The 16,842-nt window shown below is 38.4% G+C and overlaps 2 protein-coding genes across 2 annotated transcripts; both read right to left on the bottom strand.

Annotated features, from left to right (window-relative positions):
* Positions 1 to 99: 99 nt before the first annotated feature.
* Zir (dedicator of cytokinesis) lies at positions 100 to 6,903 on the bottom strand. Its single transcript, XM_019055563.2, has one exon. It carries the CDS (start codon positions 6,286 to 6,288, stop codon positions 190 to 192), a length of 6,099 nt encoding a protein of 2,032 aa, XP_018911108.2. The 5' UTR covers positions 6,289 to 6,903; the 3' UTR covers positions 100 to 189.
* Positions 6,904 to 9,621: 2,718 nt separating this feature from the next.
* On the bottom strand, positions 9,622 to 13,476 carry LOC140224691 (ATP synthase membrane subunit K, mitochondrial). The gene is made up of 3 exons (XM_072300957.1): positions 13,320 to 13,476; positions 11,664 to 11,739; positions 9,622 to 10,067 (listed from the first exon to the last, which is right to left on the bottom strand). Exons 2-3 carry the CDS (start codon positions 11,736 to 11,738, stop codon positions 9,975 to 9,977), a joined length of 168 nt encoding a protein of 55 aa, XP_072157058.1. The 5' UTR covers position 11,739; positions 13,320 to 13,476; the 3' UTR covers positions 9,622 to 9,974.
* Between the last annotated feature and the right edge of the window lie 3,366 nt (positions 13,477 to 16,842).

Below are 16,842 nucleotides of genomic sequence, written 5' to 3'. Positions count from 1 at the left end.
TCAATTATAATCCTAGACCAACATGAATTTTGATAATTTGACCTGGATACATAAAATTGATTAAGAGCTGTTGGTAAAATGTGACGAATTGAAAAGGAATTTTTTTTATAAAAAAAACTATAAAATTTATTGAAACATAAATTAAGTACTCGGTAAGTAGCAGTATATACTTAAGACTAGGCTGGTATTTTACAAAAAGGATTTGACTGAGTCTTTCAGTATGGAACTAGTGTCACTGTTAAGACTGGGAAATTTTTCAACTTTCCTGAGAGTAATTAGAGGCATGAGTTTATCCGTGAATCTATGGTAATTTCGTTCAAGTTCTCTTTGGTATTCTCGTTGATCAGGTCCGATCAAATTTTTATTTTTTCGCAACGCATCCGAACACTTTTTCGAAAAGTCTTTAAAACACAACCGTAATTTATTTTGAAGCTTCGTTGGAGGCACATCGCAGTCGAGCAATTCTGATAGAAAAGTCGTCGCCATTTCCATTGGACCTTGGTTCACTGTTGTTCCGATGCAACCTTGCAAGACCATTTGGAGAATTTTTGAGTCAGGCGGGTCTTGCTTGATGGAGTGCTCTAGTTCCATTGTTTTCTTCTGAATATCTTCAATTGCAACTTCGATTGGAGTTAAAACAATCTGCTTCCTGCTGACGACTTGAATTCTTGTCTTCACATAGGGGAAATGGTTTGCCACGGTTAGAATGGTTTTCCTCTTGTACTGTTCATGCAGTTCTCCATGCGCTTTCCCGTTTGTGGTGAAAGGTGTCGCAAACATAAACCTCCGGATATTGAAATTTTTATCAAAGTGAGTGCGCCTGTAACGTTCTTCATACTGGTCAAAATAGGGCTCTACATAAGTAATCTGGATGTATGCTTTCGTAGAATCTAATGTATCAACATCGACTGAATTTGAATCCTTGATAATAATTACATTTTTCGAGCCGAATCGCTCTCCGTAAAAGTTTTCTAATCTGCTAAAAATCTCAGGTAACTTCGTCAAAGCTTGTTCTTTGTAGATGAATTCTTCTCCATTTAGATCACCAAATTTGGATCCGTAAAATCCAACCCTAAAGTATGTTCCGAACATGCGTTTGCCATGAAGTTGTTCTAGGCGTATGAAAGCATCATGCAATTTCCCATGAATATTTGCTAATTTTTTGAAGTCTTTATTTTTCGTGCAGATGGGGATTACAACCTGATACACTTCATTCATCGCTTCGTAAACACCAGCCGTGTAGAAGGAGCTGGCAGCATGCTCCAATAGCCCAATAAATCCACTCTCAGTGAAATCTTTACCCAAACAAACACCCTCTTCTTCAGGACTGAGAACATCATCGGATACAGCACATTCCTCAAGAGCATTTGGCGTGATACGCTCCAAATCGACTGCACCCATTGGAAGATGCTTTTGATTTTCCAACATGTGAAGGTACTCAGCGACAAGAGCAGCGCTATGAATCAAACACATTGCTGCTTCTGAGTGGTTATTCCGCTCCATGTGTTTTTGGGCCATGTTTGCCAGCCATGTTAGACGTAAATCTGGAGAATTCTGATAACCTCTGGCTATTCGATACATGAGATCAAGGAGCATTTCTGGATCTTCAGAAAATTCTTTCATTTTCACAGTGTCTGACAAAATCATGTGGAGGTTGAAAACCAGATCTTTTACCTGCTCTGGAAAAGTAGTGTCTTGTAATTCGTGATCTTCTTCTGAGTAAAGAAGAATGGTTTTCAGAGATCTCCTTAAAGATGCTTCATTAAAAGTTTGACTAGTACCAACGAGAGAACTCAACGAGATTGTCACTTGCATTTTGACACGCGCAAAATTATTACCTATTTCAAAATTTTGTCTCATGAGCAGATACAGTGAGCCCGCAGCTTGAGAGCGAATATTACTGACATTGGAGCATGAGTGCTTCAAGAGCTGAAGACAGAGATCAGCGCAATATTCTGTTTCCTCATCAAACAGTAGATTCGGGAACTTAAAAACAATGGAGCGTTGCGTGGCAAACATGCTAAAAAGAACACAAGTGCTTTGGTTGCGCGACAAAGCATGAAGCAAAACTTTTAGAACAGCTGTGAGCAGACTCTGAAAATGGTCAACTTGAGCTGACATTTGAACAATCTGTTCCAGAATGTCGAGAACTATGAAACTGACTTCAGTGGACAGGATACTTTCGACGTGGGCATCAAATCCGACCTCCGATTTTGTTTTTGCCACAGAATCAGAGCCACCTTTATACAAAACTTGTTCTTTGCGCCATCTGAGCCGGTCTCCTTTCTTGCGCGTTATGAACTCATTCCGAACTGATCCTTGTCCAAGAATGACATCTTCAAGGCGGGACTTTATATCTTGAGATTTCATAAATTTTTGCTGGTTCGAGTGGTTTATTACTTTCTTTCCTTTGTATTCAAAATACGATATACAAGTATCCAATACCTCTAAGAGTTGTTTCAGTTGAGAGGATGGTAAATTCCTCCACCATTGAAACATTATTTCTCTGTCCATATTTTTAATGACCCACAAGAAACAAATTAGAATGTTGCGCATTGTTTCATGACTCAGGTTATTTTTCCGAACCTTATGGAACATTTTGTAATTATCTGCGACAGCTGTCTTGACGCCAAACATCGAAGTCCCTGCAATGGCCATTGCTACTGATTGATTGATGCTGCTTCTTGGTTCAGCTTCGTCACCCGAGAGATACAAAGATGCTTCTGGGTCACTATGGCAACAGAGATATTTCATTATGATACTTAGGAATGGGATGTACAATGCAGCAACTCTAGCCTTGTACTCTGACTTTGCTAGCCGAGGATCCAGGTCGTGGCTGGTGAACAAATTACGGACCAAGTTCACAATTTTCAATTGAAGATTTGAATTCTGACCATCTAAAATTATTCTGAGATCTTGAAGAACAAGCCCAATGAGATAATGCTGCTGCCTGAATTCTGGTGACAGCTCTGTGAAATTTACCTTGTCTTTGTTGAGTAAGGATGATATAAATGAAGACTGACTAGTTAACGAGCCCACAGAGGGTGTCGGTGAAACAGGCGCTGAGGTTGATGTAAATGGTGTGCCAAAAGGAAGATTCAGCGCAATAAAATGCTCATGACTGGAGACGATTCGTAAGAAGTCCAATTTCAGACTGAATAGCATGATGTCTTCTGGACAGGAGCACAGTTTGGATGTGACTTCCCGATAAAAGATTCCAACTAGCATGAGCACGAAACCTCGATCCATGATTGAAAAAAGATCTAAAATGAAAAACGCTAGGCTTGCATTTATGGAGGTGATTAATTTTGAGTCCCGAGAGTTATAGTTTATTATGTCTGATGTAAATGACAGAACTAATGCCTCAATATCGTCAAGGAAATAAGTGGGGAAACGGGTCTTTCTAGGTGCGTTTATATTGCCTACAGCTGATAAATGTTCGACCATGCTTTTGACCATCAAGTCGAAGAAAAACCAAGCATTTTCCATGCTATGATCTCTTGGTGAGCTTCGAGCAGACATCCATTGAACAAGCAGCTCCTCGTGTAATAACTTGTACTTAGTTGGTCTTGCCAGATGAGCTCCTGGCTTCCATACAGGAGGATTTTCGTTAAGTTTCATGAAAGATGTAACCTCAGTATCATCTTCTTGGGTGGGGGTGCAGTCTGGACTATTAACTGGCATAATCCTATCAACGTAGAACAAATCTGCAGGAGGATGGGGAATAGTGCACTGATATGCTACGTAAGATGTTAGTAAGCTGTGCCTTCCAGGCAAGTCTTGATCGATTTCTGTTAGAGTCTTAATATTTTTTACAATTAAGCCAAGCGCTTCGAAAATTGTTGAGCTAACATTGAACACAGTGTTTTTATAACACGGAGGCTGCAAAAAAAATAGAAGAAGCTTATCAAGAATGACAGGTAAAAATTTCACCAATGGCTCCAATTGAGCATGATTTAAGTTCAAAATTTTTCGAATTAGCTCAGATTCGCACGTTGATTCGGTCACTCGAGAAGGTAACTGTCCATTTTCGATACAAGCGCAGAGATTAATGAACTGTTCAATGTATTTGTCTTGAGAGTGTACCGATGAAACACAGTCAACAATGACACTGAATAAATTTTTATGGTGGTCAACCCATTTAATACCCGGCAGGTGGACGTCTGGGGTGATGTAGGAATAGTTTAGTGGCGGGTGTTCCATGGTAACAGGAAGGCAGTACTCACCTGTCTGCAGCGAGTCGTCTTTGATCAAGGGCAACCAGGAGTAACCGACTGGAACTTCCACAGCAGTCTGCTCTGCTTTGCGTTGGCAACTGATGTGGTAGAAAGTGAATAGCAGATGATGTTGATCATTCAGGTTTGCAGGGAGAGCTATCTTTATTTCATCATAGAAGAAAGGAGTTTTGTTGTGATAGTTGACAATGGTGTAAGTTTCAGCCATGAATTCAGGACAAGATGATTTACCAAAAATGACAGGCAGCGCCTGATGTTCTTCTTCACCACACATCAACTGGATCTTCACCGCGATATTTCGAGCTGATCCGGTACGACCTGAAAAGTTCAGTTCTTTTGGATAAACAAACAGTAGATCACGGTACTGGTAATGCGGAGTATACATTTCTTTGATCGGAAATTCTAATATTTCCTTTGTAGGCCGAGATTTTTCCTCAATAAATCCACCCAGCGGACAAAGCTCAGGAGTTAAACTATTTTTCATTTCCTCCGGACACGGAGATATATCCAGTTTTAATGAGCCTGGAATACACTTCAATTTTTTTAAGACAGAGGCTGGCCGTTTCAATTCTTGCAAAAACTTGTACAAGTCTTCATCACGCAATTTATCGCTCTCCTGTTTGAAAAAACTGGAAACAGTGATAGTAACAGGTCGAAAACTTTCAAGATTTGTATCTAATTGGTCAGAGGACCAACTTAATCTCTTTAAGGAGTTGCTATTCCTCCTCTCAAGTGATCCGCGCCTAGAAAGAGAATTTCCAACTTCAGTTGCGCGTTTACGAAGCTGATCAAAACCACTACCACTCAATTTCCTCTCCAGACTAGATGATGAGCTAACACTATCTCTGCTGCTCAAACTTTCATGCTCTCCATTATTTACACCATTAATTACATTCATAAAATAAACTGCTGTCCATGCAAACGGCATTCTATACTTGCCCAGGCGTTCACATGAGGCCACAGCATTCTGTTTAACTTTGTCTAGGTTCAATTTCTCATCTTTGATATACGGTTCAGCACACTCTTTTATATCACCTTGCAGGACTTTTTCTAACTTGATGACTAAAAATAGATCTGTAGGGTTGTGAGAGATATTGAAAATGCAGGATCGGCTGAGAGTGCTCTGATCTTTGAATGGAACATGAGATGTCAGCATCTGGTTGACAGACTCAGGGTTTAAGTCAAAATAAAAATTTTCAGATGCTTTTTTCTTTTCTTTGGCATCATAAAGTGCTAATGAAGCAAAAATAGGTTCAACTTCCAACTCTAATTTAAGTTGCAAACACTTAACTAGGATTCGGTGTCCAAATTGTTCAACCGTTAGGTCAGGAGTGATTCGTCGTTCCACGTGGTCTTCAATATCTTGAGTTGGATACAACAAGAACAAGGTGTTTTGTCTTCCTTCAGACCTTTTCAATTGGTTGATTTGATCGATTGAATCGGCTGGTACTCTTTGAAGAAGAACTGGAATTAAGGGATCACTTACCGAGTTCAGGAGATCAAAACTAGCCCAGCTCCCACGTGGAGTATTGCAAACAGTGCTGGGTGAAGAACGGCGTGTTTTGGGACTGGCTTCTTTCTCTTCACCACAGATAGAGCCATTGCTGGAGCCACTATCCAGATCAACTTCAAACTCTTGTAAAGGAAGATTTTGCAGAATAGATTCTCTTGTCTGAAGGACTAGAAGACTTGGGTTTTGCCGAAATGGGTGGTAGACAACCACCCAATCTTTGGTGTAGCATTTTAGACAATCTTTCACACGGACAGGAAGCTCTGAAAAGGGTTCTTTCGGAACTTGGGGCTCCTGGGTCCTGATTTTCCTGGGTACGATGCACAATTCAACATCATGCGATGGAAATTCTAGCAAAGGTCTGAGGAGATCTTTCTCAACTATAGACTGGTGCTGAGTGATGAATTCCTCAAAATCAAGAGGGTCAACAATGTCGTAAGGATTGAAACTACCTCGGAAAGGTTCTCGACTTGTCGAGATGATTTCTTTCCGAACATCAGCAGCATGCTGATTGGACAGTTTCTGGGCAAACGCTCTTTGCATTTTCTTAATACATAGTGACTAGAGATACCAAAGATAAGAGGGCCGTCTCAATCTTGAGCGGAGACAGCTATTGATGGAGCTGAAGCTGCCTTGAGGAATCAGGTTCATCGGTTTCCCATTCGAGGACTTTTAGCAAAAGAATGACATGAGACTTCATCATACAACCTTAATTGACACTTAGAGGCCACGGAGACATTATCAACCTAGAGGATGATTGAAAAAACACACCAACAAAATTGGCAGGAAGTAATCGCAAACACAATTCCTGAGGGTTGGATTTAAGTATGAACTGAACTGTTCCAAAGTTAGGTAGTTTCACGGCATAAGAAAACACGATGAGAATACAAAATTTAGCTTTGTTTCCTGATGCATTTAACAATTTGAATCAACTGGGTGACCGATTTCGCTAGGAAACTAAAACACAAACAAACAATAAACATTAAAATTGCAAAACTTTTGCAAGTTTAGAGGTTAGTTACCATGAAGCACAGGTTAACCAGTCGCCGAAAGACTAAGTACACCAAGTAATTAATGCTGACCTTTTGATATTCTAGATTTAAAGTCGTCATAGTGACTTCAAAATATGAACTGTATTAGACTTTATACTTGTAATCAGGAACCTAGATAGCTTTGCAGTAAAAATTGGACTATCCGGGGTAAGATAACGGAACAGGACTCTTGTTTACTTTTTTGACTTGAGAAAGTGCAATTTTGTGTTCGAGGGTCCCTGCAAAAAGGCGAGGGGGGGGGAGGGGAGCGGAAGTTGTGATCCATTTCCGGCAGACGGACGGGGGAGGAGAGGTGTCGGGCTTTTTATTTTGCAGAATATTCTGTCAAGAACGAATTTTCACAATATATTTGCTTCTTGAAGGCCAATATACACTCAATCAAACTTAACATCCGACATAATTGAACAAAAAGCTGGATGGAAAGTTGAATGCAAAAAAAATTTATTCAATTACGTGCTACGTAAAAACGTCGTAGGTAGGGGTACAAGCGTTCGAATGTTACCACCTTTCTTCTTTGAAAATACTTACTTATGAAGAAAATTATGCAAATTTTCCCTTAAAATTTCGAGAATTTTCAGATAAGATTGTGAACAATGTCCTGTGAAAAATCGGAAGAGAAATATTCCAGAAAATTTGTGATTAGCTAGGGAAATTTGGCGACGCCTGATGCCTCATGCGGTGTTCTTAGTTCTTACTGAGCACGGTAGCATGGACGGCAAGCACAAGCGTATTTTATGGAATGAGCAGCCACGCCAGTATTCTAATCGCACAGGCCAGCTCTCAGAGCGCAGTTAAGCCGCGGCATTTCCATTTCAAGATGCATGCATTTCTCCAAGTGACTCACAGCAAGGTAAAATCACGCAACAAAAGCTTTAGCCTTTGGTATCCTCCTCTGTACATGCATTTTTTTCCAATTTATTTCATTCCCTAGTGACAGTGATCTTTTAAACATTTTCAAAAACTCTTAAAATGTTTCGTATTAGGAGACCCTTTTTTAAACTATTTTTTTTTGAGTAAAATTTACGAGAAGTAAGTAAGATTTAGGTAAAATCTAGGGAAAAAAGTGTTAAAAAACTCTTAGAATATAATAACAGTTTTTTAACATTTCTTTCCGACATTTTTAGTGTTGAAAAACTACAGTTGATATTTTAAGAGTTTTTTTAAACACTTTTTACTTAAATTTGACCGCTTGTAAATTTTACTTAAAAAATAGCCAAGGCGGGTTTCCTGATACAAATATTTAACAGTTTTTTTAAGAGTTGTTCACTTGATTTTCAAGAGTTTTTTACAAGTTTTCTTCCACAGCTGTAGCTATTGTAGGGTTGCTATATGCATTGTTTTGTCGATGTTAAAATCTTTGATTATTTTCTGCACCTAGTAAACTCAACGAACTTTTGACTGAGTTTTAATCTGCAGATTGTCAGGACAAAATAGTTTGTCAATTAATGTTGGCCTTATTTGGTATGCATAGTGGTTGTAATGCTGGCTCTATAATCAGCAGGTCCCAGGTTGGAATCCTGGCTAGGTGACTGGAATTTGAAGATCTTAAACAACGGTTGCCATCTGGAGTTGATAGGAGATGGGCTTTAGTAATTTCTTACCTATGGTAATCAAGTTAGTTTAATTTTTAACTTATAAAATGGGAACATTAGAATGTTAAAATGCCAAAGCCAATCACAATTGGACATGGATAGTCACCTGGTTTCTATTCAACTTTGAATTTCGCCTTCTTAATAATGAAAGAATCTTGAATTGATAAAATAAATAAAAAGGAAAGGTTAAAAAGACGTTTCTTTGCTTCTCAAGAATCATAAATTTTAAATTTTTAATCTCATTTCCCCTGTCCCTTTCTATTCATAAATGAGAGACAGATGATCTTTTCTTTCTATCAATAGTCATCCGTAATGTAATAAGATCTTAAAATTTGAGGTAAGGTTTTTTCTTTAAAAATAATTTAAAACAGGTAAACTAGAGCCCATTTCAGATGACTTTGCATTTTTTGCTGTTGGCACAGAATAGGGAATTCGCTATGCGGTGCATACAGCGACAAAGGCGTTTGAAACAGGCTCAGATAAAAAGTATTAAATGGGCTTCTTCAATGCAGGAAGACCCTCTCCTAGTTTTCATGGTTTTCTTTTTCCTAAGACATGAAATTAGCAAAGTCTATACATGAAAACCTCAACATCATTACAAGCACAGTTCTTAATTTTTAATGACTTTGATATGCTTACAATTTACATCAAAGTACACAGAGCCAAAACTTTGGTGGCTGTCTTATCAAGGACACAGTTTTTGAGCTAGAATCTCCACCCACCTTTCAAGTTCGAAAAAAACACTAAATTGCAGGTTTTTTTTTTTTTTTTTGGAGAACTGGACACTACAGTCAATTATGTAATTTAAAAGTGAAAATTTTTGGAACTTCCGTGATCATTATGTCAGAAGGGTCAGAAACGTGGCACACAATATTGTAAAGCAAGGGTCCAAAAACTTCCTGATTCTGTGGTTTAACGATTTTAGCAAATGTCAGACATATCTTTGGTTGTGAGGCAATTTTCAAAGAAAAATAATTATTTTTCCCTGCTCAACGCATCAAAGAGGAGGGGCAACTGACACATGTTGCCTTGATATCAGGCATTTTGCCAAAATTTGAATAAGTAATATCCGTGGGGCAAAAACACTGAATCGCAGTCAACTGTCTGCATTTTGAGACTTTTTGAACCCTTGACAGAAAGATGAGTCTTGACTTTTGCCCTCAGAATTCAGTTCATTTATGTAGAGAGGGAAAGGTGAAGACTAAGAGGATAGCGAATGACAACAAACGGAATGGAACAGTGTGTGGATTTTTAATCTTTTAATTTTTCAACAAAAAAAATCATAACTTTCAATGCTGAGATACCCAACATAAAGAGAGAAAAGAAGACCTATACAAAATAAGATTTAACAGTTGGAATTTTTTATCTTCTGGGTTTTGAGACTCTCAAGTTCCTGCTTTACCTTACAAATTAATTTTTACAATTTACTAGGAACGGTTTCCACTCTTTCCGTTACCTTCGCGTTCATCTGAAGTTTGACAGCTGGATTTAAAATGCAAAATGATTGAAAACCATTAGGAAACGAACGATGAACATTCTGAGAGACCTTAACTTACACTACCTAAGACATATTGAGGAAGGGGGCTCATTTCTTTTCAGCTGGTGCTGCTGGCTTGGGCTTTATGAACTTATAGTAGACAAAAACAAGAGCAGCAACGCCATAGGTGATTCTTGCAGCCTGTAACAGAAAAGAGAAAACTCAAACAATTCATGTACATAAATGTACTTTAGAAACAAATCAGAGTGTCTGCAAACGCCAGTAAATAAAATTCCATTGCTGATCTTGGAGCAAAACTACAAACTTACTGACTTTTTTTTGATCGATGATCTTGAAAAGTGATTATTTTTGATGGCCAAGAAAAGGTGAGAATCTCTAATCAATGCTTGATAAACGGGCAAAAGGAATTGTTCATAATCAAGAGCTCATGAGTAGCCTTTCGGGACTGAAGATTTTGGCAGTTAATCCACTGCTGCTCAAGAATACAACCTATTCTTGTGGTGATATACTTATTAAATGACAAAAGAACCAGCTTGTAGCAAGCTTGAAGATTTATGCTGAAAGGAGTGCACAGAGGTTTGAATTTTGGAAGAAATTACTCAAACTTCATTAAGCTTTTCTCAAAATTTTAGAGACCAATAATAATTATGTTTAATGTCTCAACTTGGTTTGAAAGGTTTGTTACTTTGTTCTACACAGGAAAAAGGATAAGATGTGATAGAATTATAGTTATGGTTTCTTCTTTTTCTTCATCAATCCTTCTACACAATTTTTTTTTTTTTTTTGAAAACTAGGTTGGACCCCTGCGGAATCTGCTTGCACTAATGACGTAATCGCTACAAACTCAGGCAGATAAAAAGGGTAAATTCAATGGGGTTTTATCTGACTAGGGACAGGGCTTTATCCATAGACAAAAGACCTCCTACCGCCCTTTTGGCAAAAGGTGGAAGCTTTTACTTTTGGGGATTCAGCATTTCCTTATGGATAATTATAAGGGAGCAGCAGTCATCTTACCTACTAGGTGGATGATGAGCTTTTGGTTGTCATGAGCCAAACAAGTTTCCCAAACTTCGGTTTGTCTGCAAAAGAAAACTCTCAACTTGTTCTTTACCATCCACCTAGTAAGTACGTCAACAGTTGAATGGTGAAGTCCCAAGAAAGCTTCCACCATTGCATAGATACCAGTGGAGGGTCTCTTGTGTCTGAATTTATCTGATAAAATTTTATTTATGAAGACTTTTAGACACTCTTTCAAATCCATTACTGCTTCGGTACTCGCTGGGGATGCGGAATTTTAATCAATTTGACCGAAAAATCGATTTTTCTACCCAAAAAATCAATTAAATTGAATCAATTTTTTGTTTCATGGAAAATGAAATCTCACTTATCAGTAAAATGGAATTTGGCATCTCAGATAGAAGTAGGAAAATTGATTTTTTTCCGAATCAATATTTGGGATTAATCAATTTTTTCATTTAAATCTATTCGGTTTTAATTGATATTTTAACCAAAATCGAACTGTTTGAGAAAATCAATTCTTCCAAAAAAATCCACATCCCTGGTATGATGAGACTGAATGATGAATATCAAAAATTAAGTACTCATAGTATGAGTCAGCTGATGTTAAAGCGTAACCATTCATAGCTAAGTCCTAAGCTCGATCAGAGTGCTTAAATATTCTCAAATTATGGACATTTCTGGTTTGACCGAATGAATTTGTTTTAACATCAAATGATTCAAACATTTAGTTCCGAATAAAATATAAGGGTTACCAACCGATGCTCTCCCGAGCTGTGTTTCGGAGTTGTAGTACTTTCTCCAACCTGTGATCACTGGTTCACCGTGAGCCATTCTGAAAAAAGATGCAAAAAAATTAATTAACTGTACCAAAAAAGTAAAATTCACCTTAACTTAAAGTCACCAGAGCTAGGTAAAAGGAAAGAAACTGAAAACTTTTAAGTCTTTCAGTCCCTGAAAGGATGTACTCAAGATTGAGGAAGGATGATTTACTTGACCATGTTCAGAATCATTTCATGTGACTGATAGGACTGGAGAAAGAAAATATTGGACAAAAGTCACAACAACTTGTATGCATTAATCATCTGTGGGCCTATTGGTTAGCAAATACAATTTCTGTTGAACAATGCCATTTTTTGATGTGACATTGACCAAATCTTTTCTTTCCCCAGTTCTACAAGTTTTCAATGAAATTTCTTGTCTGAGAGAGTGAGTATAATAGACAGTTTGAAAAACAAGTTCTGAGCAAAAAATTAATGATGTTTAATTTTAGTAAGAGGGTGAGTTTTTAAATAGATGGACACATTTGAATCAAGAAACTACAAAATTTACATTAATTGTTGAGGACTTGAGTCTTTACGTTCGTTACCCTTGCAAAACTTGACCGATGAAAGTTTCGAGTCACATGATGCATACTGAGGACCAATATGAGAGATGAATGGGATCTGATGGCGGAGTGTAATAGGTTTCAGCCTCAATCTCTTAACAGATTGGGGGAAAAATCTAAATGTATTGAAATTCTTGCACTGATGTGATGATAAAATCTTACCCACTGACAAACTAGAGATTGAAAACCGTGCGCTCGGCCGGTTTCTGATTCTCTCAAATAAATGATTTCACAGCAAATTTCAAGCGGTTCAATTTGTACAGAGTTCAAGAGCTTAGGAATATCTTTGGGCAAAAGATTCTTAAGTTTTAGTTCAATTGAATCGTAAAAGAAAGAACCCACACAATTGAAAAACATTTACTGGAACGTTCAAGTTAGGAAAGTAATACAGATGAAGGAACTTGTTAGGACTTGCTTGTGCTTTTGACAAAATTTCGAATACATTTGAAACATTACACAGCAGCATCAGGCACATGTAAACTGTAAACTTGAATGTAAAGGAAAAAATGAGCTGTAGTTTTCATGATAAGCAGACCGTGCTCAAAACGAGTTTCACTGCAATTACCAAAAGCTTAATTTTATAAAATAACGTCACTTTCCAGTGTATTCTCCATTTGTGAGAATAAACTTCCACTGTGCAGCATTTCTCATCCTCATACTTTTAATAAGCGCTGTCTTAGGGGTGTAAGCTACCTTTAACTTTAAATGACAGAGATGGAGGTATGTAAATCGCGCATCACAACTTTCAGGAACTTGAGAACAGGTTGGCTTCAGGCAATTGTTAAATAGAGAGATAGTGTTAAAGACACTCCAGAAAATTGAATCGGGTTAAAATACATGCGATACAAGAATGAGAGAGCAAAATTATTACTTTCTTAGACTTGAGTCTAACCTAAAAACCCAACCTTGACAGGAGAGTTCACAACAGGAAATTTAAGCGAGATCGAGATTTTCACCGGTAAATTTGCAACCAAATTGAGGAGAATAAATACAATTTATCTCACTGCGTAGATCTGAAAGAGACTTACTTGGATAAAAGGGTTGAATTAGGTAGGTTTCTGACCTAAAATTATCACAAACTCGGAAAACAGAGGTCAAATTCGGCAGCGGCTGCTGATAATTCGGGAATGTTCGGGACTTCACCAGTCATCATAAACATCCGATCCAACCAAGAGAACAGCATATTGCATAGCTCGTGAAATGAAGGCGAAATATAGGCTTGGTGCTTCAGCAGAGTTTCATAATTATTTCATTGTAATGATTTTGATTTACTTCTCAATTAGCCCATACAACAATGCCCGCAGTAAAGAAATATATTTTTCCCCTAAAATCAAAGTACGCAAGTGGTTCATTTGAGACATGCGCATATGATAAATTAACTTAAGCAATTTAGTTCAAAGTTATTATTTTTTTCATAGGCAATTCGTTTGATATCATGAGATGAAACACGATGAAATGAATATTTTCAGAGAGAACATTCGCAGGGGGAGTGGCCATAGTGTTAAAACACGCAAAATAAGGTAATGCCACTACTGACATGCATAACATCCCTATGCATGCAGAGGCCACAAATTTAGGGACCATCCATTAAACACGTAAGTCACTTTTGCCCATTTTTAGACCCTCCCCCTCCCCCCTCATAAGGCACCGTAAGGCATCCTTTGCCCCCCCCCCTCTAAAAATTACTGAAGACTCAACTGAACCCCCCCCCCCCTACCCCTACAATTATCGCAGATCTAAGCATTACGTTTCCTTTTAGAAAAACAATGACATTTTTAGGCCAACTTCTTTATTAGTGAAATTGAATTTTTTAAGTGAGTCCATCGGGAATATTAATGATACAATTAGTTTTTTCATCTTCTTTGGAATAAATAAAAGTATTAAGTTGACATAAGGATAAAGTCACTACCCATCATCCCACGGAGTGGAGAAGTGGGAATCAAGAGAAATGACAGGAGCATGGTCCGATCGGTCAGCAATCGGCTATGTGCTGATTTCCTCTATTTCATTTTGAATTTTATTGTCAACCTGACGAAAAATTGATTTTTGCAATATCTTTAAATATGGGCTGGAAAGCTTACGTAAATTTACCTAATTTTAAAGGTTCTCAGAAGTAGTTACTGGGGTTTACATGAAGAGGGATTTTTCCCCCACGTAAGAGGAGGGGTATATCGATAAGGGTCGTTTTTGGGCCCACCCTGAATTCAGGCTCGGACTTGGCCATAAGGCCAATCTGCCATTGGCAGATATGCCCCCTTGGCGCGCCAAATACGCGCCCCCCTGACACATAGCAAAATAGGAAGAGAAAAAAAATTACGATCGAGAATATCTGCGAAAAATGTCTTAAATGAACGGAAGAAGAGAGAGCTGGGAGTAAAGAAAGGTGCTTTTACGCATAATAGTGACGAACAGAGGTCCAATAACTACTTTCTGAAGCGTAAACACTTTTCTGTGAAATTTTCACCTTTTAGTTGACATACAGGCGCTTTATCATACTCCTCCTTCATTCGATACATGTACCTCCCTCAGAAGCGGTGGTCGGTTCGAATTTTAGACGTACGCGCCCTTTATAGACCTCTTGAGAGACCTTTAAACATATTTCTTCCTTTTCAAAATGACTATTGATTTGGACATACCATAGCATGTCTCTGGCAAACTTAACCTTAATTTATCTCGAAATTCAAAAATAAGAGACATCTAAAGTGTAAACGCGATATAACTATTCGCGCAAGATGGATGTCCACATTGCATATGAAAAATGTAAGACGCGATGGCGTGAGTCGTGAACTCGTAATGTTCTGCTCTATGCTACTAGTTTGAAGAACCATTACAAATAAGACAAGCGCAAACAAACACAATATGGAAATAAATCGAGGGAAAGGATGACCGTTAACGACGGCGCAGTACAACTATTCGTACTTGATGGACGTCCGTGCTGCATCTGAAAAATTGAAGGCGCGATGATTCGAAGCGTGAGCTCTCACTGCTCTGCTTGCTGCCAATGAGGTGTCGCTCAGATTGGGTAGAGAAGTCGAAGAAGAGACCCAAACACATCTCTCCAACCTTCGGCTGTGTTACTCACGTAGTACTTGAAGCACAATTACGATTAAGACAAACGCAAACAAACACAAAATGGAAATAGGGGGAGGGACAAGATGCGCGTTTACGACGGCGCAGAGATACAACTATTCGTACTTGATGTACGTCCGTGCTGCATCTGAAAAATTGAAGGCGCGATGACGCGAAGCGTGAGCTCTCAATGCTCGGTTACATGCTGTCAATTAGGTGTCGCTCAGATTCGGAAGAAATGTCAAAAAAGAGGCCCGACTACGTCTTTCCTATCTTCGGCTGTGTTGATACTCGTCCTCTCTTCTTTTTTCAGGTTCTTGTCTGATTCTTTTTTATCATGGATTTGTAGACCCTCGCCTTAAGCTCGTGTAAACCGCAGCACTGGCTCGGTTCTTTTGGAAATAATGGTGCTTGGATGCGTGTAGTGGCTTTAATCTGTAATGTTTTCTTTAATTTTAGAAGTCGGTTGGTTACTTCAATACGTTCAATTTTGCAATTTTTGATCTATACGCTTGATAAACTTTGAACCTGAAAATAGCGTAAACTTTGGACTGCTTTGCCAAAATTTTCTGGACCCCTCTCCACGTAGGGGATGCCCTATTAGGAAATATCACATTACGCCCCTTTAAACAGCCAAGGGTCTACGCCCTCAGATGCGAGCCAGTCCGACCCTGCCTGAATTTCCTCAATTCTGTGATTTTTTTTCTCATTGAAGGTCTATATTTTACGGCATGCATCATGATTTGGTCATTTTCGATCTCTTGGGTTTAATACTGGTCTGAACATTGGTCTGAAGGCCGATTTTGGCCAAAAATACAGATTTGCGGGCCGGCAGTCGAATGTCAAAAATTCGCACTTTTCGCCAAAATCGGCCTTCAGACCCATGTTTAGGCCAGTATTCTGCCGTGCTAAGGAAAAACGCCGTATGAGCATTCGAGTGTTGCCAAATTGCCTCTCAGGAACTATTTACTTTTGAAGAACTTTCTAAATGTTTATCTTTTAAACTTTTGGGAACTTTAGATCAAATTATGAACGAAACCCTCCTAAAAATGCGCAGAAAAAATTTTACAAACTTCCCCAAAAATTCGTGATTATTTTATCGAGGGAGATTTGATAACACCTGAAGGTCCATACGTCGTTTTTCCTTAGCATGGCGGTGGTAGACCCAGTAAAAGACCGGCAATGACAAGTCATAATGCATTCCGTAAAATATAGACTTTTGATGAGCAAAAATTGTAGAGTTGAGGAGATCTAATCAGGGTGGACCCAAAAAGGGCCATGATCGATAACCCCTCGACGGTTTTTTTTTCTTTTGTATGTTTGTGTTTCTTCGAAGTTACCTTTATAAAAAACGCTAATTTTCAAAATATGTCCGTATTAGTGGTTGCTATAGGGTCCATGAGCTTATTCCTGTGAGACTAAGGCATACTTTTTTATTACAAAGACCAAGGTTCCAAGTTGTTTTCAAAACAACTCTGTCCA

Source organism: Bemisia tabaci, chromosome 5 (assembly GCF_918797505.1).
Source record: "Bemisia tabaci chromosome 5, PGI_BMITA_v3".
Classification (NCBI taxonomy): Eukaryota; Metazoa; Arthropoda; class Insecta; order Hemiptera; family Aleyrodidae; genus Bemisia; species Bemisia tabaci.
This window is presented reverse-complemented; position numbering and strand designations above follow the sequence as displayed.

Excerpts from the sequence above, each read along its gene's own strand:
- LOC140224691 (XM_072300957.1), bottom strand. The coding sequence starts at position 11,738 with ATGGCTCACGGTGAACCAGTGATCACAGGTTGGAGAAAGTACTACAAC. Across the intron at positions 10,068-11,663 it reads CACAGCTCGGGAGAGCATCG|GCTGCAAGAATCACCTATGG; the intron begins GTTGGTAACCCT and ends TTTCTGTTACAG.
- Zir (XM_019055563.2), bottom strand. The coding sequence starts at position 6,288 with ATGCAAAGAGCGTTTGCCCAGAAACTGTCCAATCAGCATGCTGCTGAT.